We start from the raw sequence: 23,705 nt of genomic DNA on the forward strand, positions 1-23,705 counted from the left end.
TGTAAATATCACTAAAGGCAGCAGTAACTGAACCAAATGTCACTCTGGGTTTTACAAGAGATCATTCTACAACCCATTTGCAGCCTACATCTTTAAAAGAGAGTTCAAACAATTATGTTTAAGGGTTAAAGCTGCTAAAAAGTTTCTATTGCCGCTGATGTACGCGTTAGAACTGCATAAAGACTCTAATTGTAGACTTTTTAACGGAACTGTTTAAAAGATATATTTATCACTTTTCTGCCACTAAAGGTTTCATTGCAGAAGTGATTTGTTATTTTGTGCAGACTTAAGTAGGAATTTGATCCTCTGTTCTACTTATAGCCACATTAAGGCTCCACAATAATAGAAGCAGGAGGTTAATAGACATTGCCTGCTCATTTGGATACATTCTGTTATTTTATTCACAAACACAAGCAAAGGTCCCGTAGATTTTGTTTTCTCAATTACTGATAACGAATCAGTTACTTGAATAAATGTTATTAAGACTGAAATAAATAAATACATTCAGATTTTTATAACATTGCATTTTAATTTAATACCCTATGTCCAAATAACTTTCAGTATGACAGTGTCCTATTATTTAATGTGTCTACGGAATTATTTCCAATATGTGTCATAAACAGACTTAATTCTTAAAAAAACACAGAATGGCAAACATAATTTTGAAATAAAGTGACTTAATTTGAAACTACTTTATATTTTATGTTAAAATATATATAAAAAAATACAATAAACATAAATTTGCATTGTCATTGTGATCTCAAAAGGCTAATCCACAAATCTGGTAAAAATCAATAGTAAGCCATTAAAAACGGAAGAGATATATTAAGATGTATTCAGTAATATAATTTTTTGATGACGATTTTGCTCATTTCCCACAAATTGCATTTTTTGGATTCGGTCACTTTCATTCTAAGGGTGCGATATGTAGTATACTATCAGTATAGGCATATCCTAACATGGTACCAAAATGTTCTTTCACGGTCCCACCAATCACAAACTTATGATTGCTTGAAGTTCCACTTTTCCACGTAAAAGGTAAACTTTCAATAAAAAACTTTCGCAAAAGTTCGCGCAATTTATTTGTTTTGCATACAAATTAGGCATTTTTGTCGCCTACAGTATCTTAAAGGTCATTGACATTGTTAGGTGAGATGTGATTATGAACATTCACTGAAGCTTTCAGAAATTCTTCTTCAAGTTTCTTTTTGAAACTCAAAGTCAATTAAGCGGAACTTTATGTCTTTTTTATTCCGTTTAAAATGTTGTTCAAAGCTTCTGAAAATCTTTTGTACCTATCTTTTATGAAGTTTTGTAATATTTTTTTCTCGTTCTCATTTTAAGGAGATCAGCCAGCTGCGCAGGACATATTATAGTGCACGAGCATTTGCGCAGACACAGGTGCACTCCCTATTCCTTCCCTCTCATAACCCGATGGGACGGCAATCCGACGCGACCGGAAAGAGATCAGGCGCAGGACCGACATTTACGTGCTCTCCGACGCACGGGTGAAACAGTCACCAATTTCCAGACTACGGGCTGCTTTGTGAAAGTTTAAGAAAACCCACAAAGCAATTTCGGCCCGACCCGGGAATCGAACCCGAGACCTCGAGCACAGCAGCCGCGCTTGCGACCACTAGACCAACGAGGCAGACAACGAACCAACATTATCAAAGTTATTATAACACAACAACAGTCAAACACTTTGTTGCGTTCTTTGTAAACAAACAAAAACATTCCTGGAATTTTCTCGAACAAAAGTTATCCACCAAAGCATTAACGTCAAGATAATAAACCGAACTCAATTAGTAAACTCTTAACTCAGAGAGTCAGGTGGTGCTCAATAAAAACTAATATTTTGACAAAATATTGCCAAGTTTTATCTACAAGACTCAGATGATCGAATTAACGGATTTAAGTGGAAATATAATTTTATCTTCTGATCTTGAGAAGTTCATAAATTGATCCCGTTTTGAAGGTTTTCAAATTAAATTGATTTCGAGATGCTCTTCGATATTTATCGCGAGTAATAATAGTTTAGAAATGTTTTTACGAAAAATAATGGAGAAAACTTTCAATTATTGGATAAAGCTTGTTGGATTTATTGGTTGTTTGGGGATGCAATGACATCATTAGGCTTGATAGTTATTGATTTTTTACGTTAGTTGGAGTACATAACCTAGACTCAGTATAATTTAAGACGAATTTTGTTTTTAACACGTTTAAGGTTTTTATACATTTCCACTTTTACGAGCTGAAAATTAACATTTGTTAAGGTGCTGGTTTACGCTCGGGAAATTAAAACAATAAGTTTTTTATAATCTCAGCTGATTGAGACCACGCTCATTATACATATACCTTAAATTAATTTTCGATGACTTAGTTTAACTTCGATGGTTATAATTGCATTCTTTAATAAAAAGACTTTTGAGATTCATTGAACATTTGCGGTGTTAAAAGCTGTAATCCCCAAAATACCAAAAATGTCCTCACTAACCTGAACAAGAAAGTCTCATTGAACACCGGGTTGAGGTTCTTGCGGTGCACCTTGGTCTGGAACTTCTTCTTGCGATCAGGGAGGAGGAACACCTTGATGTAAGGGTCACTGCTGCCAGTCACGTCCTTGATCGGAAGGTCGCGGGCTTCGAATATCTGGACAATGGAAAATTATAGGCGTTAATTTGTAGTAGTAGCAACTAATAGTTTTCAAATGACATTCCATAGACGACAATATGTGTTATATCAAGTTAGAAATTACTTGCAGTAGCTTTAGATATGTAGGTATTATTTACCATTGTGAAAAAATATATCAGTTTTTATATAGAGATAGATACTTTTACCCAGTTACCGGATCTGGTTGTCTCGGCATGTGGTTAAAGCCGTGGGTAACTGATAGTATGATATACATACATGGTATGAGTACACAACTGAACTGCCCATCTTTGTCTTTTGATATCTAATCTATTTTAGGTTTACTTAATTAATTGTTGTTGCTATCTCCAAAACAAATGCGGAGATCATCAAAATCTTTCATCAAGCAATTAATCTGAAGTGCCAGTGTGCGAATTTAGAGTGGTAATATTTCAAAACTGTTCCTACGTGGCTATCCGGGATAATTTGAATATTCATTTAGGGAGACAGGTATGTTATTAACTTTCTGAATGCAAATTCCAAATTGAACTAGATTTTTTCCAGTACGCATTTTTTTTAAATATACATTACGGTACCACTGCCGCTGTTGTACACGCCCTAATATTCCTCAAAGTTTGTTGCAAGTCTGCCTTAATATTTTACAAGTAGGTATTACGGCCCATCGTAAAAATAACTTCAAACCAATCTGATCCATCTATGTCTATAGATAGCCTATTTACAAGACAAAAGTAAATCGACTCAAATCCTATTTACACCCCACAAAGACACAACAGAACGCGGAAGAAAATCGTTAAGTAAACATAAACAGTCCCTTTTACATACAAATGTTCACACTTCACCAAGCATTGACAAACACATTATTTTCGTAAATATTGTACCCAAGTTCAATAAGGTTCAACAATCTCAAAGGTCATGACCTACACGGATTTAATTAAACTCCTTACTGATTTTTTTCTATATAAGAGTAGCTGCATACTGCAAACTTTTAGTCGGCCGATAGTTTTTTGGGATCATAAATAAGCTTGCAGATGAATGGTAGTACGCACATTACAGAGATCAGGGATTTGGCCGGTATCAGATCGAGTAGAATCAAGATTTATTGATTTCTGACACTAACGCGAATATTAGACATTTAAATAAAACTACTTTTACGAATTTTATCGCGGTTATAATAATATTACTTAATCAGCAGGTCTGCCAGTGACCATGTAAAAGTAGTTTTATTAAAGAATCAAGATTTTCATGTTTTTATTTTTGCCAAAAATTGATTATTTGATTTTGAATATTTTTTATTTACTGTGTATATTATGTAATGCGTCTTCAATTCCGTAAAATAAAACGCATGCGGCCGACTGTTTAGTCTGCAATATGCGGGTGCTCTAAATCTTACTTTCACAAAAGTTGGCCTAAATATCCTGTAACCTGAATTGGAAATCATTTGGGCACTGATGAAAAAAAGTAAATCGTGTCGAATCAGAAAGTTTATACTCGTTGACCTAAAATTTTCGTTGATTGGACTAAGAATGAGGTCGGAGACGATTTAGTTAAGACTGCTATTGAGTTATTTTTTACAATCTTTCTTTGTTATAACTTTCATTATTTTACTTATTAGGTTGCCCGAGTAACTGGGTTGAGGAGGTCAGGTAGGCAGTCGCTCCTTGTAAAATACTACTACTCAGCTGCATCTGGTTAGACTGGAAGCCGACCCGTACATAGCTGAGAAATGGCTAGACTGATTTTACTTATTTGACACGGAGGCAAGTAATTAGATCCTCTATTATAAATTGCGTTTCTAAGCCAAACAGTGTAATATTACCAAGCTACATAATTCAATTTAGAACAACAACTTAGCTAAACAAATATTGTTCAAACCATTAGTCACAAGATTGATACAAATTAACTACCGTCTCGGGTGTTCCGCGGTTTCCAAGCTCCGGGCCTGAATTGGGGTGAACGACCTCTAATTTAACGTCATTGGCCTCTGAAGCTAAGGCATTAAATTCTCACAATCAGGTTCAAGTGTTACGTATTAGTGTTTAATTAACTCAATATATTGTAATAGGCTTATTAAATAATTTGGTTAGCTCGGTGAATTTTCTTGTTAACTCGCTTGTTTTTATTACATTAAGGTGATGTACACACTTCAATTACAGCATGTCTGCATATGTTTAGGTACTGCAATGTTTGGGGTTTTATATTAAAGCGAGTTATGTATTAAACAATCATTAGAGTAGATTATGTAAATGGTACTTTTGTGGTATTTTAATTGTGTATATACAATTGTATATTTAACACCTAGTTATAATATACAAAGTGTGTCGTACCTAATTTAATCTAATCCATGTTTCAAAAGATTTGCAGTAGTTTGGTAAAAGAGGAGAAAATCTAACCTTTCTCAGATTTCAGACCGGGAAATGACAAATAGAAGAAAAAGGGTCCAAGAGGGCCTCAGAGACGCCGTTTCAAGTACCTTTTAAAAAAGTCCTTTCACCCAGACGCCTTAAGAGATCCTGCTAAGATGTTGCTCAAGGCTCTTGTCTAGTAGATCATTTATTGACCCTCACGACAATCGGTACAACGATAGCCGTATACCTCGTGTGCTAAGTCGAGATTCATTTGTTTTGTCTCTCTCAGCTTTCACGCGGTTCTCGTCATGCGGAACGTCATGCGATCTATCACCACTAAACTCATAAATCAATATGAAGATGAAAGTTATGCGCACGCAAAGATTCAGGTACTTAGCCGGTATCAGACCGCCTAAAAAGTTAGACTGAAATCAAAATTTTCTTTAAAAAAAATTGGCAGCTGAAAATTGGCTGCAATAGTCCTGTCATTTGCTTTTCTTTATCATAATCCAAGGTCAACGCTGTTTTTACTCAATTACAGAAAAGTATTTTGCAATGGAAATAGATTCGCGAGTGATTGAACCTCACTTAATTTAATTATTTTTCTACGGCTTGTCGTTTGTAAAAAAACTGTTTTCCACTTATAACTCTATAAAAATATCTTTTGCTTATTCAATCAGGAAAGCTATTAAGAAATATAAATAGGGAGACAGTTTGTCAGAAGTATTATTATCGACTTTATACTGTAGTCAAAATGAGAAGACACTCTATTTTTCTATATTGGTTGTCATGTCAATTTCTTAGGTAACGTAGGTAGGTACTTTAATACCCGGGCAAACTATCTTACTCTTAAATATTTTTTCAAATTGAGTAGTTCCTGCAACTAGTGCGTTCAAGCATACAAATAAACTTTACGGTTTTGTAATAAAAGTATAAATATTAATAAAATTCTTCGTACTTCCTAAGGTCTGTCTATACTTTGATGCTGAGAACTGACTAAGCCCCTTGCGTCGATCGATTCTTAAGCTCTTTATAACTAAGTTACTGGCGATAGAATTATATCCTGTGAAATAACAGGTAGGTACCCAATAGTTTGATAGTTTTCTTTTACTTTGAGAAAGTCAATTGAAATACCTTATCCTTTCTTGGCATATTAAAGAAACGACCAGATAACGTTATAGTTGGTGTTCCGGTGCAGGTAGGCATAGGCACTTAGTCATAATATGTTCTCTTTACAATGCAATAAAATTATCACAATCTATACATATAATAAATCTGTAAAAAAACTGTGTCTGTACATTGAATATATTAAAAAAATAATAATTGGGTGGGGTTTAGAAACAGTAATGGAGCACAAATCCAAAAAAAAAATTCTGTCTGTTTGTCTGTATGTCTGTATGTCTGTATGTCTGTTTGTTTGTACACGCTAATCTTCGGAACTACTGAACCGATTTCAATGATTTTTTCTTTGTTGTGTCAGTATTAAGCCTGGTCAACATATAGGCTATAACTTATCTTCGAAACTTGAAGACCTGATGCAGAACACCAACAGACCAACAAAACTATAAGAGATACAAAAATGGTGCCATGGCAAAAATTGTTTCATATGATGAGCATTTTCAGCTGAGATAATAAATTTGAAGATCTGGAATACCTGATGTGGAACCCCAAGAGCCCAGCTTCTCTATACCATATACAGGTATGACGTTTTAGCAAAAGTTGTTCAATTTGATAAGCACTTTCTATTGACTTATACAAATTGAAGATCTAAAACACCTGATGTGGAACTCCAGGGGCCCAGCTAGACTATAGCATATAGAGGTATGACGTTTTAGCAAAAGTTGTTCAATCTGATAAGCACTCTCTGTTGACGTATAAACATCGAAGATCTGGAACACCTGATGTGGAACTTCAAGAGCAATATTACACTTGAAATGTATAGAAATGAATGATATGAAATAGGTATGGTGAATCAAAAAAAGTAATTAGTCCGTCTTTTAGATAACCCTAAAATAATGGACACGTATTTTGTCTTTTCTCTCTCACACAAACAAGACAATAACGAAGATATAACACGCTTGAATTTTGTGTTAAGTCACTGCTTAGTACAAATTTTACATACCCAGACGTGGCGTCACGAGCCCCCACTCTCCGAATTTGTTGCATTATATATATATCATTATTATTTTGTATGTCTCTTCCAGACCTCGGGACTACAGAATTCCGAATTTTCGGGAGGCAAACGTGACGCCGAAGCCAACATGCTGAAGCCCTTTTGAGACAACTTTAATGAAATGGTGACACAAAACCGACGATTATCCCTTTATACACTATAGAAATGAACCCAAGGACAATCCCCGGTGGACGTCGTTAAAAAAAAAAGTCAATCCCCGGTTCTGTGCTATACCATTGCTAACTGTCGATGAATACTACTGGGGCTATTGTGATGGGATGCTAATGGACTAGGAATGGGGAAACTACGGGAACTATGGCACCTGCCGATGACAATGTATTAGATACATGTAAAAATGGCAGGTGGAGACTAGGAGGGCAACAGGGACATGAGCGGCTGAAGTGTGAGGATACCTCGGCGGATTTCAAACGCAGATTACGCGCTCCCTGTGGGTCACTTACCACGAGGCACCTATCCACAAACCGGTTAACCGCTCAACCCTACGCCCCTTGGTAAAACTGGTCAGATTTACTGGCTTCTGACTACCCATAATGACTGCCAAGAATGTTCAATGACAGCCGGAACCTACAGTTTAACATCCCCTCCAAATAACGGTCACTGGTATCCAAAATATACATACATAGAAAGTACATACGAACTTAGAAAAGTTGCATTGGCAGGTACTTGCCAGACCTGGAATCAAAGACGCACTCTCATACTTGAGAGATTGGTTCTCTACCCACTAAACCACCACAACTTCCACTAAGTCATCACGACTTTGTCGTCTCAGTAACATTTAATTTTTTTTTACGTAATAATACGTGTAATATTTTTGCCACACACAACATAAATGCGGACTAATTAGAATCACTACTTTTATCCCTATGGTCACGCCTATTGCGCTTCAGTTCTCAGCGTTTTGTTTAGTCTGCTGTGCTTTTGCCGTTGAAGTACAAAAATTAAATATATGGAACGTTTCTAATGGCTATGCGTATTCCGTTGTTTACAAGTCACCGGCCCTTAAAATTCAATATCAGACGATTCAGATCTTTGATTTTGCTAACCCCGTCGCTGGCATAAGGGACAGGATCCGCGTACGAAGTCGCGGGCAGAAGCTAGTCTATAATATTATTAAGCTGAAATGTTTTTTTGGTTCTTTTCTAGAACGCGTTATTTTGATGAACTACTAGAGTTAAATAGCCTAGATATAGAATAAGGTAAGGACTAAGTCATACCCAGATGCGCGGAATGTTAAATGAATGAAATAAAATAAATGAAAGCTAGTTCTCTAAAAACACTTGTTCTTATTTTTTAAATGAAAAAGGCGACTCCCTCTGAAACACCCTTAATAACCCACTACTTACTTTACTGTTTAACATGGTAAGAAAGACGTTATAGTAGCTCAACCCTTTACGATTATATCTTACTACTTAGTACATTGCTAGTTAGTTTTAATTGGCTAATTAAGCCTTCTGTAGCACCTTAATATATGTAATGTTGTTTACTGTGTTACTTGGTTTCGGGTTTTTGTTCATTAATTTGTGAAACTTGCGTATTATTACGAAATACAGTATTATGTTACATTTACATTACAAGTCAGTGCTCCAGTTTGTAATGTGTGGTTGAATTATTTTGTAATGTGTATTTTATGAAAAAACAAGTTTTAAGCCATTGTTTAAAAAAAGTACCAGTAGATCGGATATCAAGAATTACCGGTCCGATATGAAAATAAATATTTTTTTATACATACATACATTTGCGCGAAGTAGATCGCGGGCAAAATATTGGGTGGAAGCTTTAAATATGAATATACTCCACAAACATTAGGTTTAACCAATAGGATCCCAGCATGATGCTGAACGGGAGATAGGTTTCATACAATGTATCTATGTATTTACATTTATATTCTAGTAAACCACCATTTTGTCACCTTTGTTTCGTTTTTGTCACCTTTCTTTCATCATCTCTAATCATCTTTCTCTTACCTTGACAACCAGAGCCTCTACTTCCTGATCGTACTTGAGAGCGAAGTGCAGCTTGCCGCAGAACTCCAACTCCGCGCTGTCGGTTGATGATTGACGCACTAGCTCGTTCTTATATAGCTCCGGCTGTAACAATAGCATTATATTAGTATTGTGATGAAAGTTTAAAGGGTTGACTAGAATTGCATCCTTCTTAATATAAATTATGCCTATATATGTGTATAAGAAGTTGTCAAACTTATTGCGGTTGTTAATTTAATAATTTAAAAATAACATGGTGCGACAAGAATTGAATTAGCTGTCGTCTGGTTGTTATAATTTAAATTTAAAACTACAATATCTGTTTTATCTAAGTTTATCAGTCATGTTAGCACCTAACCGAACGTGTGTGAAAATTGTCTCGATATTTAATAAAGTCCCGATATCCTAGAACCTAAAAGTACAACCAAACTCCAATATCAAATTATAAAGACACTAAAAACAATTCGCGTTCAAACAATCAGGAGCAACAAGAGCCCTCCATTTATCAGTTCCTAATACAAGTTAAACAAACAATGTTAATAACCCTCAATCCCTATCAAAGGCAGTAAAAAGACCCATTTAACAACCAATTTAACCTCGAACTACAAAACGTAATTTACGTTTTAAACTGGGCTGTTAAATTTTAACGGGACCAATAAAAATATTCAATAGACCGTGATCCTTCGCTCAGAAGGTAATTTTATTGAAAACCTTTAAATAGACTTATAATAAAACGGTGGCCTAATAAAGCTATCGAGTGTAATTTATCGTAAAAAGAACGTAATTTACGTTTTCTGTTTTCAAACCCTGTCATCAGGATTTTTTGAAAAAAAATACTTTAGATTATTTCATACGGAAAACATTTTTTACGTACAATTACATGGGTATATTTATCTATACAAAGGGGAATATTTTGTATACCATTTACTTTTTTTTTCATGTCCATTTTACTTCAAAAAAACACATAACAACCTTTCAGCAAAAAAATACCAGTACACATACCATATCCGTAGGCAATATAATTAAAACTACGAATGTTCCAAAAAAGTTATTAAAATGATCCCTCTACACACAGAACGTAATATTTTTCGCCTCCTGAAAATCAGAGTAAAACCTCCACGCATTAATTTAAATAAAAACATACATATGTATTCGTACCACGTAGCGAATATAATTTGAAATCCAACTGCTATATGATATGGAATGAAATATGGTCCATTTTTATATATTTTTTTTACTGAGATCCGCTTTTAGTTTGAGTCCTTATGCTAAATTATGAGCAGTAGGTTTTAGCTAGAAAATACGACCTATGGGTATGTCTTAGAGAAATCGTGTTTTTTTTAAATATCTTTGACGTCTTTTTAACAGTTAATTTTACATATTTCAACGAATCAAAGAGTCTTCGTCATCTATCGTGAATCGTGATGTCTTGTCTGTCTGCTTGTGACAAATCCAAAAACTACTTTCCATATTTTACGGTTTTCAACAATCGGGAAAAAGGGTCATTAAGATTAGAATATATGTAAACCCTTGCCAACAAAGTATTATTTGACTTACTTTTAATAATTTGTTGTATTTGTGATAGCCAGGATAAAAATAAATAAATATAACCGAGAGAAGCATAAGCAAATCACAAGGGGTTTTGTGAAAACAGTTTAACGACCTCCTTTTATAATGAAGCAGTTACATTTTCCTTCAACTTTTGAACTAAACAATTCTTTGTGCTTTCTTGCCAAAATTGTTTCCTGATTCCTATCGCTCAAGGTAAAATTATTGAAAAATGCCTCTGAGATTTCCTTTTAATTTTTTCATTCAAATAAAAAAGTGAGTAAATACTCAATTACGTAAGTTATTTTTTGGTAAATAATTTAGAACTGAATTAAAATGCGTTTCAAAATAAAATTCAATTTTGCAGATATTGCACTAATTATTTTATTTTAGAGCTCATAAACACTTACAGCCTTACCACAAAAACTTAAACATCTATTAATTACTTGTCTACAAAACTGTGGCTGCAAAAAGGACCTTATTTCAATGTCATAATCTGCCATTTGTTTAGACAAGTGTTCAACAGAAGTTTAAAAGTTTCTGTGGTGCGACGGAAAGTTTCTTAACCTCTTGACTATATCAAACACGTAATTTCACTTAACCAATACACACACATACCTATTAAACTAAGTCCTCACATACTTACAATCCACTTATTCACCCCAATAAGTAAATTCATTAATTTAACTGTAACCAGATTTCTGTTTTAACTAATCAGTATTCGCCACAAACAACGCATAGTTAAATAGAACCAGTCACCTATCAAACTGTTTGGTTATGCTAACTGCAATTCAACTGGTATTATTCAACAATGATATTCACAGTTTTGACAACCAATGATGGAATATGTAAATATTTCATTGATACAATCATTGATAGTATTGTATGTCTATTATTGCTGAAAACTGACAAAAAACGTTTAAACATGTATATAATTATAAATACACGCGAAAACAAGTGAGCCAATTATAATGCAATTTGGTACCTAGATATTCTAAGGTCTAAGAAAGGAAATAGGCTTCTTTTTATCCAGGTACAGCAAGTAAATACCTCAGCATGCAGGTGAAACCGCGGGGAACTCATGCTTAAAAAACTTTTTACGAAAAAATAAAACCGACTTTAATAATATGCCTAAAACCTTCTCCTTAGTCTTATAAAGACTGTAGTGAAAACGGCACCAAAATCAGTTCAGCCTAACGTGAGATAATCATGCTTATATCTACATACGTACACCCAGCTCAAACTGAGAACCTCCTCCTTTTCTGAACTCATAAAAAAACACAACCTTTTTAAAAAAGCCCGTTACCAACTTCTCTCATTAAAACCGACACGGGACTATCGACCTTATATCTAACGAGTGACAACTCAATTTCCATCGCCTCATTATTATCGGAGCTGTGACGGGACCATTCAATAACTGACTCTGATTGAGGGGGGTTTAATGACGCCTATTTCTATGGGGGAGGGAGGTAACTTAGCCTCTGGTAATAGGAATGGTTATTACCTGCCGAAGCTATGGTTGTGATCATGGGAATATCTGCCATAGTAAAGTTCTAGAAATCTTAATAGGAACGTCTGGAAGTTATAGTTAAGAATGTACAACTAAATGGAGTAGAGTTGAAGCCTGTTGAGTCAACGGTATTTCTTGGTTTGACCGTTGATTCCAAACTCCAATGGGGCCCACATATAGTTAAATTGTCAGGAAGGCTTAGTTCAGCCGCCTATGCTATTAAAAAGATCCGACTTATCACCGATGTGGACACAGCCAGAATAGTTTATTTTAGTTACTTTCATAGTTCAATGACGTATGGGATTCTCCTTTGGGGAAACTGTGCGGATGTTGAAACTATATTTATTCTACAGAAAAGAGCTGTTCGAGCCATTTATAATCTGGGCCCAAAAGTTTCTCTCAGAGAGAAATTCAAAGAAATAAACATTCTGACTGTTGCCTCTCAATATATTTTTGAAAATTTAATGTACGTTCGTAAAAACATTTCTAACTTTGTTCAAATGTCTGATGTTCATAGCATAAATACTAGGAATAAACATAATCTCGCTGTACATGCTACTCGCCTCCAAAGAGTAAGCAACTCGTTCATGGGTCAATGTATACGCTTTTACAATAAACTTCCCAAAGCGGTTCGTGACTTACCTATCAGGAAATTTAAAAATCATATAAAATCCAAACTCTTGAAAAAAGGATATTACAAAATATCTGATTATTTAAATGATAAAGAAGCTTGGGAATGAGCTGCTCGCTTAGTGAGTGATATCTTTTTAAATGCCTGTGTATTGTTACTTTTGACATTTAAATATTATTATCATCAGATAACTTTTATTAATGACATTCTTTTATTGACATTTATATGTTATAATTGTATTTTTTTATTATTATTATTGTGAATGTGAGTATCGTGTATGCGAGCAACATTATATATCCTTATAACATAAATACTGTCTGGCGGGTTTGAGTATTTTTAAATGGCCTACGCAAATGTTCTGCAGATCTGGTATCGTCGTGTGACAGGTCGTTGAGCTCCCTAAGATATGGTTGAGCTACACGACGACTGATGCATGCGTGCCGTCTGTTGGGACTGGTCAGCTCCAGCCTGATGTGGCTCTTTCCTCAAAAGGCCATTCCAGACCGCGTACATGGTGACACTCACATATAATTATTTCATTTATAACATGTTTGGACTTTAAAAGAGACTATGACCCTTGAGTTTGTTTCGGCGTTTCTTCTCAGGGATCAGTCAGTTAGGAAATGCCGGCCTCAGCGTTCTTAAAATGACGTGTAAAAGTGATGTAATGTCCAACTTGCAAAATAAACAATTTCATTTCATTTCATTTCATTTCATTTCATTTCATTTCATTTCATTTCATTATATTTTTATAAATGTACGTACGAGACGTTAGATCATTCAGTCACAAATTGTGTAATTGTAATTCCGTAATCGGACAACGAATTTCTACTGAATTCTACGAATAATTGATCCTACATAGATGATTTTTAACTGTAAATAAAATAGTGTATTTAGTAAAGCCAGACCTACGATTAATACTCTCACACAAAAAAGGAAACCGACAAACAGAACTCCTTACCGGTATGCCATATAAATCAAACCTCCTACGAAACCATTATTCTTATGTCAGCGAAAAAAATAACCATTTCGTAAAAGCAAAGAGCTCTTTATTACAACTAGCCTTCTCGAATGGTATAGGGATGCCACATCTTCTTTCTAGAGTATGTTCATCTCTTCTTCTTCCACCGCGCTCTAAAACACATCATGTTCCTTCTTAAGCCCTTTATGTACCAGCGCCACGGTAAGTCTTTCGAACATCCCGCAGCCCCGGCAGGCTTTAGCCTTGGTGGGCCTTACTGGGGTTCCACTGCGCTCTGTCTTGGCCATCTCAAAATACAAACAGTTTTTTTTAAAGCGTTCAGTTTTTGAACTATGATTTTATTTTATACTTTTTATTTTTCTTCTTAACAAACCCTTTCATTTAATACCCATGTCATGGAGGTGCATTTCAAATAGCCAATTCACCATCTTGGATGACCTCCATATTGGATTTAAGTCATGTGACTTTTTTCACATTCCTGACAGCAATTGCTTTCATTTTACAGCCTTTTTATAGGGGTGCATTACAAATAGCCAGACAGCCATCTTGGGGAGACCGGGAAGTGGGTCAAATTAAGTTTCCAAGATTTTCATACAATATTAGTTACAAGTGAAGCAAAAGCGTGTTAAAAATATTCTGCGGTCCCCAAGCTAAAATAACAACTGCGTTGACAGCCCTGCGCTTCGGAAATCATGTGGAAATGGCATGTCTGAGTATGACAGCCGTTGACAATCTACGTGAGAACAATGAAGTTAATTTAGTACCTCATTGTAGTGACAATGTGTGACGTCACAGTGACAGCCCTAAAGACAATGTTGGTACAATGCATTTAGTATTGATATGAATTGCGTAATCTATACTAATATTATAAAGAGGAAAACTTTTGTCTGTTTGTTTGTTTGTAATGAAAAGGCTCAAAAACTACTGGACCGTTTTTAAAAATTCTTTCACCATTCGAAAGCTACATTATCCACGAGTAACATAGGCTATATTTTATCCCGGTACGGGCAGTAGTTACCACGGGACGCGGGTGAAACCGCAGGAAAACGGCTAGTGTGTTAATATTGTTAGAAAGTGATTCTATAATGAAAAGGTTGTGTAAAGTTCATCTTTGGACAATCAATGTTACAGACTTGCTTTTATTTGAAAAAGTTGGTCATTATTTTGTATTTGATTGTTTTTTTTTTTGTTCGATGGTAGGGATAAGTAGACAATAATTCTTTCTACTGCCATCTCATTAGTAACAGTCTTTCTAAGACTTTATAACCAGGCAGAAGTAATATATTGATTAAATAACCAAGCTTGCGTAATTGGACATAAAACATACAAAGTAATAAAAATAACTATGAATCTTCTATACCTTGTGAAAAAAACTTTTACATTGAAGTTTTCCTAACTAACTAGCTTAACTCAATCTTTTACTAAAAAAAAGTTTTATAAACTTCAATGATATCTGCTGGCCAATTACGGACTCACGTTTTCTTTTCAATACTGTTTTTTTTAACATCAGTCCATCTATGAATTTCAAACTGTAAATTCATGAAAGTTATAAACTGGTTTAATAATTTCATATAAGCTTTATGTAAGCAATATGTTCAAGAATAATAAGCTAACATTTTGTATAAAATAATGTACATTTATAATAATAACTCGGGTGATGTATGAAAACATATTCATTACGTATATCATAACAAAATATTTAACTTTCTCGTCATAACATTACCTACTGTTTTTTTGTACAAACGCAATATTATAAGCTCTGTTTAAAAATATTTTTTTGACCCTTTATTTTTCATAATATGTTATTATAATGTAGTATTGTAGTATCATTAAATACTGTAAGAGCTTAGGATTTAAGAGTACGTGAAACGTTATGTATTTCAAAAATCTGTGTATATTACAACTGGATCTAATGTTCCAACTTTATAAGCTTAACATGATTCAGCGGTTTCACCCGCTTTTCCTTGCGAGCTTCTCCACGCAACCGTATAAATATATGTAATAGGCTGTCAAACACTGAAATACGTTTTCAGTAAATTCAGAATTTTGCGCTTTATAAAGAAAAACAAACAAAGTCTGTAGCTTTATAATAATATTTAGTAAAAACAAAACAAACATGTCGACTCCTCATAAAAAAATATATAACTCTTCAAAAAACACTGGCACTCATTAAAAAAAGAGACAGCCGAATTCCAGATTTTAATTACAGGCTTGCAACACACGAATCTCTTTTATTTTAAGCCAAAGAGTTCTGAAATACAAAAAGTGTAAAACAGTAGTATAATTACGAGCAAAAAATTCAGAGAACCGGCGAAAAATACTCGGCAAAGACAAAAGAGAGTAATTAAGAAACTAGAATCATGTGCAGGCCTTTATTAGTGGCATAGTATCTTTTATCAAAGAGTTAGTAGATAATGGTAGTCGTTTTTCAAAGTAATAATAATGAGTGGACTGTCGTTACGGGTAGTCAGAAGTCTGACAACCAGTCTTACCTAGGGGTATGGGCTTGCCCGGGTAACTGGGTTGAGGAGGTCAGATGAGCAGTTTCTACTTGTAAACCACTGGTACTCAGCTGCATCTAGTTAGACTAGAAGCCGACCCCAACATAATTGGGAAAAGGCTAGGCAGTTGATGATGATGACTATGTCTTTCTTATATATTTTTAAGTCTTACTCTCACTTCCAGCTTCCAGATAAATAGTAGCTTAGAGCGTTCTACGATAAGTAGACTGAGTTCCTATCTGATATCTGACCTAAGAATAAATTAAGACATAATTTGTTTTTGTATTCTAGCCAGATAGGTATAGTAAATAGCTTTGAAATAAGTACTACACATAATTAAACAGTATTTGTCATAATAAATAAACCTTACTCAACATGTATGTACTTTAGTTTTAGCACTAACTTATGTTAAACCTGACCCTTTTACTAACATAACTCATTTTAGTTAATAAATCGCTCTGACAGTTTGAATATGATATATTATATTGTATTAATTTAATTAAGATCTATGTATTTCTAAGTACTTCATTATGAATAAAATAAATCTGTATCAATATGTTAAAGTATGTTTCTAAATAAATCGCTAAATATCCTCAATGTGTTGATTGGACTTGCTAATATAAATTGTTTTTAACAAGTACTATTAGAGTTGTCTTGATTTTGTTCCACACTTACTTATTATTTTCTTACTACTTAAAATAGGTTTTTAAACTTTCGCGATATGCACACATTTATAAGCATAATTATTTTTACAAATAACTGTAAAACTACAACCCATTATCACATAAATAAACGCTTCATCTTTCTCGGGTGGATATTATAATTTATTCTATATCGAAACGATGTATCTAAGTCATACCGGATAGCAGGATTATCAATCAATATGGAAAACATACATTATAATCCTACCGATAGTACAAAAAAATGTTCAAAGATCTTTTCTATCACAATATACAAACTCGTTATATTGTAAATATTTTCATAATAAAAAATTCTTCTCTCGAAAATATCTTTATTGATATATTTTTTGTCAATTTTCCTTGTACGCCGTAAGGATTCTCTACAAAGGATAACATATAGCACTAACTTATTTAATAAAAAGCTAAATGGACAAACATTTATTTTGACCAGATACTCCGCGGTTCCACTTGCATTCTAAGTTAACTACTTTCCGCACCCGGATAAAGAAACCTATGTATTTCCTTAGACTCTTGACTATATACTTTGTATGTATAATTTTATTTAAAGCGAAAGCGCTACAGACAGACTTACACAGTTACTTTCTCTATTAGTAACGATTTCCGATTCACAGTATGTAAAATCATTTAGCAATCTGAAATCCATATTCCTGTCACGGTGGGCGATCAAAGTGCCCTGGATCAATCTCGTGGGATATAACGGTGCAGTGTAGGCGTAGTTAAAGTGCACTCTCATTGTTCAAAGAGACGACAATCCATAGATTCGTGACCAGCGTATGTACCAACTAACCTGCCTAATCTATACCTTTAGTTCTATTTTGAACCAATTTTGATGCAAGTAGCTTTTTAGCACATAGACTACCCAAAAAAATAGTAATCCATAAAAAAGCGCAATATCACCTTTCACGCGGTAGATACAAACTACGGGAAAGTCAGAAGCCAATAAGTCTGACTAACAGTCTTACTAACTAACAGGCTATCAGGTCGCCCAGGTCACTGATTTGAGAAGGTCAAATAGCCAGTCGCTTTAATAACTACATCTGATACACCCAGCTACATCTGATTAGACTGAAGCTGACCCCAACATAACATATGCCCCGGAGAGCATAAACTTGCATTTTTCTTAAAACAACTATTTACTTAAAAAAATAACGGAAAAGTTCCTATTAAACTTGTTACTTACACAAGTTATAAATATTTTAGAATTTTCGGCAAAATGTCTAAATGTTAGACAGAAGCTTATAATCATATTCTTACCTTAATAAGTCCGATAGAGGAGTCAGCTCGCTCCAGGCTGCAGATGCTGAACTGGATGGAAGGTAAGTCCAGCCGATGAGACAGCTGCCGCTGGAAGGTCTGGTGGCGCGTGGGGACTATCGGCAGCGTGGTCTGACGGAGGACCTGGGTACAAGGCTGAATGATAAAAACGAATAAGAAGTAAACATAAAAAAAATTATAATTTTTTTTGGAGTTTGTAGCCAAAGGGTAAAACAGGACCCTATTAGGTACTAAGACTTTCTATCTATCCGTATGTCAAAAGGCTGTGTCTCGTGAACGGTGATATTTAGACAGTTGAAAATTTCAAGATTGGTTTTTTGTCGCTTTTATTAAAATAAAAAAAAATATTATGCTGGACTCGAAATCATCATTGCGTATTATTCAAACTTGCCCGTTTTTTTTTAATCGTTACTAAGGCTATGGTCCTGAAGAGCCCCGTAGAGTTTGCTGACTGCTAACATTATTTTTATACCTTCACTAGCTGTTCTGCTGGAGTCCTGAAGGAATTACTTCTCAAAATCTGGTAAAAAGCCATTACTGTATTTATGTTACCACCTGTCTCAATCTGTTCACCTGATCTACCGGAAAACAAACAACCTTTCATGTTTATATTATTAGTTACGAAGTTAAGGATAATGTTATGGGTGCCTATTTATAGATAAAAACATCCGTCATGTGCAGATCACGTTCCCCAAATAACTTCGAACTTATCATGGTTTTTTCCGATCACATATTACTATGTATTTTGTTTTGTGAAGGAAAATTCCTAAACTATGATATAGGTATCATATTTTATATTATATCATATAGCATTAACTTTAAGTTTAACTCAAAAGAGTTTATTTCGCAAAAAAATAACATTGGTTTGAGCTTAAAATTCAATGGCTTTTCAGAATATGAGCGTAAAAGTACCCGACTAGAAGTCTGAATTCTTCGGGTACTCTAATAGATTAGCCCTTTATTTTTGTATCTATTAATGTTTTTAAAGCTTTATGATTTTCAGAATGCATTCTGCAATGGTTCGAGACAATAAAACAATATCGGTAAGTCATTGATTCAATACTAGAATCAATATAACACCTTTTTTCAATTCATTCTGTCGAAATTGCTTTTGAACAATGGTTGAAAATTTCTATAAATGTATCGGAATTTTTCACTAGGCTCTTTCACGCAGGTCAGGTAGAATTGCAATATCGTGGGCATTTGCTTTTCTGCGTTTTTTTATCGTCAGTTTTGTTGCCGTGCGTAAGAAAACCGAGCGCAGATACTCGTCAAAATATCTCTCGCTCGGTTTAAAATATTATTTAGGCACTTAAAATATGTGCTCACGTCTTATGTATACTTATGTAAGTCATAAGTCTTATACATAAGAGTTATGTATACTTATATCTAGATAATAAGCGTGACACTGCCGTACGAAACGAGCGGTGTCTCTCAGACAATTCAAGCAGAAAAGCCGCTCGTGTGAAACCCTATTATAATTATAATTTATGTAAAAATAAGTAACTTTCAATTACCATAGTACTATAGGCCACAACACTATCAATACACTTAATGGCTCGTTAACTTAAAATTTAATCAAATTAAACGCAGTTTTACGATTACCTAAACCAATAGTCTAGTACCTACGTTTACTGAAATCCAATCACGAAGCCACTTGGTAGGTATTAAACTATAATGGTTTAGCAAATCTATGCAAATGAAATGTTAAAAGTCGCAAAGCAATCTAGTAAACATTTATGTAATTTCACATAACACCATGTCTCTTCAAATTGCTAGCAACATTCTGGAGGAGGTTAGATAGACGGTCGCTCTATGCCAAAACACTTTATCCTCTTATTAATAAATCACGGATTAAAGTTACACAAAGGCATAAACATTTTCATTGGTTTTAAGTTCATCCATCCTCAGAGCCTTTTTTCCCAACTATGTTGGGGTCGTTTTTAAGTTGCATTGACTTAATCCATGTCTATTAATAAGGTCATAAAAAGTCATTAATAGTGTCATAACACTGGAACCCATCTCTATGTGGTTAGACTGGAAAAAACACAAAATATAAAAATAAATATAAGCAAGCTAAAAAGAAATCAAAGAACGATACAAATAATCAGAGGAATTTCAAAGCTAGAAACAGCTAAAGCAAAATATACAGAGTGTTTACATATTGCAAGCTCGGCTTTGGTAAAACCAAGTCAGCCTGTAAATAACTCTGCAAACCGAGTGTTAACCAACGATTAAAAATGTTTCGCAACGCAAACAACGTGGATCTAAAATTTTGCTGGATGTGCTAGTATTTCAGTTTTATTGGATTTTGTATTCAGTTTTGGGTATAAATATTTTTTCGTTATATACGATAGGTTTTATTGTATACATAAATAGTAAAGGCAATGGAATATTAACAAAGGTTGTTTGTTCTACGACCCAAAACCAATAATTAATAATTTTTAATGAGTGTATTTCAACTACTTCCAAAATATGAAGGTACTTCAATTTTTTTTTGTGCGATATTCAATACTCAACAACTGCTGTTAAAAAAATATCTAAATAAGTTTCTATGTAACAGTACATAATACACAAAAGTTAAAATTATGAGACACAACTCAAAAAATCTTTTATATGTCACATCCAGTAACTTCATAATTCAGTGTTCCATGAAGATGCTACTTAAGTCGTTTTCCTTATTAACTCCGTAAACAAGTCCGTTTTAAAGCGATGTCTGGAATTTTAAACTGCTTGATATAAATACTGGGAGTTCTCTTACTTATTTCAGTCTTTGCAAAGACATTCAGCATTTAACTGGATAATGGTTTACTGATACTTTTAGGAACTTGAGGCTAAGAATGACCGATTTAAGGTTAAGCAACGATTGGTGCGGTCGGCTCGTGGATGGGTGACAATCTTTACCGTAACGAGATCCTCCGTGTTTCGGAAGGCATGTTGAATGGTGGGCACGGCTGTCATTTGTTTGTCTTTATTCTTTACAATACTGTCATCAAGCGCTTGTATGTCGCAAATTATAGGTAAAACAATAGCCCCCTTACTTATAAAATCTCTAATCACCTTCTAAGCATATTTTAACTAATCACTACTTAAAGTCTTAAGTAGTGATTAAATGTTAGTTAAGACATGCCACGTTTATAAGTAAGAATTTTCTTAAACAGCCCTTAAGTATTACTTATATTTAATTCACGTTTATAAGTAAGGGGGTAGAAAATCAACTGTGTTTCGCGTATATCTGCGCTCCAACGATCAAATTGTTGGTCTTACGACTAAAAGTTAGAAGGTTGCGTTAGTTCCAATTTAATATTTTATTGATAGTTCAGAAATAGCCGCTATAAAATCAGATCTAAATCTTTACGTTTAAACAAACTTATTAAGAAATACAAACACACTTTGATGTGTATTTAATTTTCGAAATTAAAGGGAAAAAGCCCTTCAGATACAAGCTAGTAGCCCACGGCGTTTAGAAACAAGTTTCGAATATCAAAAGGAAAATTATTATAAAATAATGTAGGAATAACACTAATTTAGACGTCTCGTTGGTTCTGAACAATTTTTATGTCTCAATAAGGCTGTCCACTAATAGAGACATTATTTAACTGATAATTATAATTTTATTCTCATTGTTGATACTATGATCGAATCATACATCCTGAAGAAATAATGCTTCACACGGAAATCAAATCCAATGCCACATGCTCAGTAGTTAGACTCGTGACTATACGAATGAAATAAACATTACAGGTGTTTTATGATAGTGACCCTATAATTAATCATTTTTGATGAATGATATGAAGATTTATAACTTGATTGATAGAAACCGCGTGAAAATTCAATCGGTACCTACATATCAAGTTGGTCACAAACAGACCGACAGACACAACCAAGAATATGAAGCGATTTTATTAGTATAATTTCTACTACAAACCTTTTCATACAACCTCATGAAAGAACAGCCTTATTCTTCCAAAAAAACAAACATTATTATAATTATCATAATGTTTATGTTAAACTCGCCCCAAGCGTTTCAGTAGATGAGGGGGCGAACTCAGGGTTATATATAAATGTCTATTGTACTGTTACTATGAGAATTTTTGTTAATATTTAATAATAATTTTGGTATTTCGTGGGCTTTGGTTGGAAATCGTGGGCGTAGTCGACATACCGCTTGAGGTTATTCTTTCAAACTATTGTCCTTATTGGTATTAGAAATACCCAAGGGATGTAGGTATATTTAGGATGGATGTAGATGAGTGGGAAGATATCAATAGGCTTGTGGAAACTTGAGTACAGCTTGATTATACTTTTTTTTTGGACAGCATCTTGTACCTATTATGGGAAATGAGAAATCATCAAACGAAGATGGGAGTGTCAGACTCTTACTGACTAAATGACTCAGCCATGTTAATTTTGACATCTCTAGAAAACTATGAATTTGATGAACCCAGATGAACTCTATGTTATACTGTTGTACATTACTAAAAGTTTCTTCAAAATCCTTGGTTAGTATTTTTATGAGGGTAACAAACATCAAAATTTTTGCATTCAAAATATGGTGACGCTCAAACTTACAACTTACTACAAGTAGGTAGGTACTTGGGTTAACCGACCGTGTGAAAAGGTGTCCCGATATAAAAGAAAAAGAAATAGAGGTCATTGAACTATTTTCATTTACTTTTATGAAGGTTAGCTCTTACAGTACTGTAGCAAAAAGCTAAACATACAATATATTAACTACATTTATCTAACTTTATTAGGGTCACTACCGGACCAGTTTCCGAGTAGATAGTTGAAGAAATTCCGGGTAACATGTGGAGTTAGTAATATGAATTGACTACAGTTAAGCCTATTGGCTAGAGTGGTTCCTGTCTAGATATTGGAAACTAGAGGCTTCTCAAACCAATTGGATTCGGATAACTGTCAATGAAAGTACGTTTACGAGTACGTCAGTATTATGGGATGAGTGAAGATCAATTTCATTGAAGGAGGAGAAAGAAATCGAGATATCCAAGTCTTAGGTATACCGATATTTTTCAATTAAATATTTCTACGTGATGAATACTAAATATTTGATATCTGCAGCTACGATTCACTCGGACTCATCAAAATTCTGTGTACACTACACCTGAAATTTCTTTCGCGTAAATAAATAAAATTCTTTCGCTAAAACAACTTTTTTATATAAAAAATAAAGACGTTTTTTTTCTAATCTCTGAAGATTTTTTTAAAATCCCTTTGGAAGCAATCAATTATAAAGTATCTGAACCGTCTTAAAGGTCATTTTTTGGTCGCGATTCAACCCTTATTTGCTAAGTGGGGAATGACCTTAACCCTCTATGGGGTGACGAACTGCCGAGGGATGTTTACGGGATTATTTGCATTCA

General features: G+C 34.2%; 1 protein-coding gene across 3 annotated transcripts in view; it reads right to left on the reverse strand.

The window, feature by feature from the left end:
* The window catches only part of LOC110373280 (synaptotagmin-6), a 110,314-nt gene that overhangs the window by 29,539 nt on the left and 57,070 nt on the right, over positions 1–23,705 (reverse strand). For 2 of the 3 annotated variants that reach the window (XM_049841270.2, XM_049841268.2), the window contains exons 4-6: positions 18,301–18,444; positions 9,156–9,278; positions 2,498–2,652 (exon numbers count right to left, since the gene is read on the reverse strand). In XM_049841270.2, the coding sequence (XP_049697227.1) occupies positions 2,498–2,652; positions 9,156–9,278; positions 18,301–18,444 (422 nt within the window). Of the gene's footprint in view, positions 1–2,497; positions 2,653–9,155; positions 9,279–18,300; positions 18,457–23,705 lie in introns of all 3 variants that reach the window. The other variant, XM_049841271.2, reaches the window with a different exon arrangement.

This window comes from Helicoverpa armigera, chromosome 19, assembly GCF_030705265.1.
Source record: "Helicoverpa armigera isolate CAAS_96S chromosome 19, ASM3070526v1, whole genome shotgun sequence".
NCBI lineage: Eukaryota > Metazoa > Arthropoda > Insecta > Lepidoptera > Noctuidae > Helicoverpa > Helicoverpa armigera.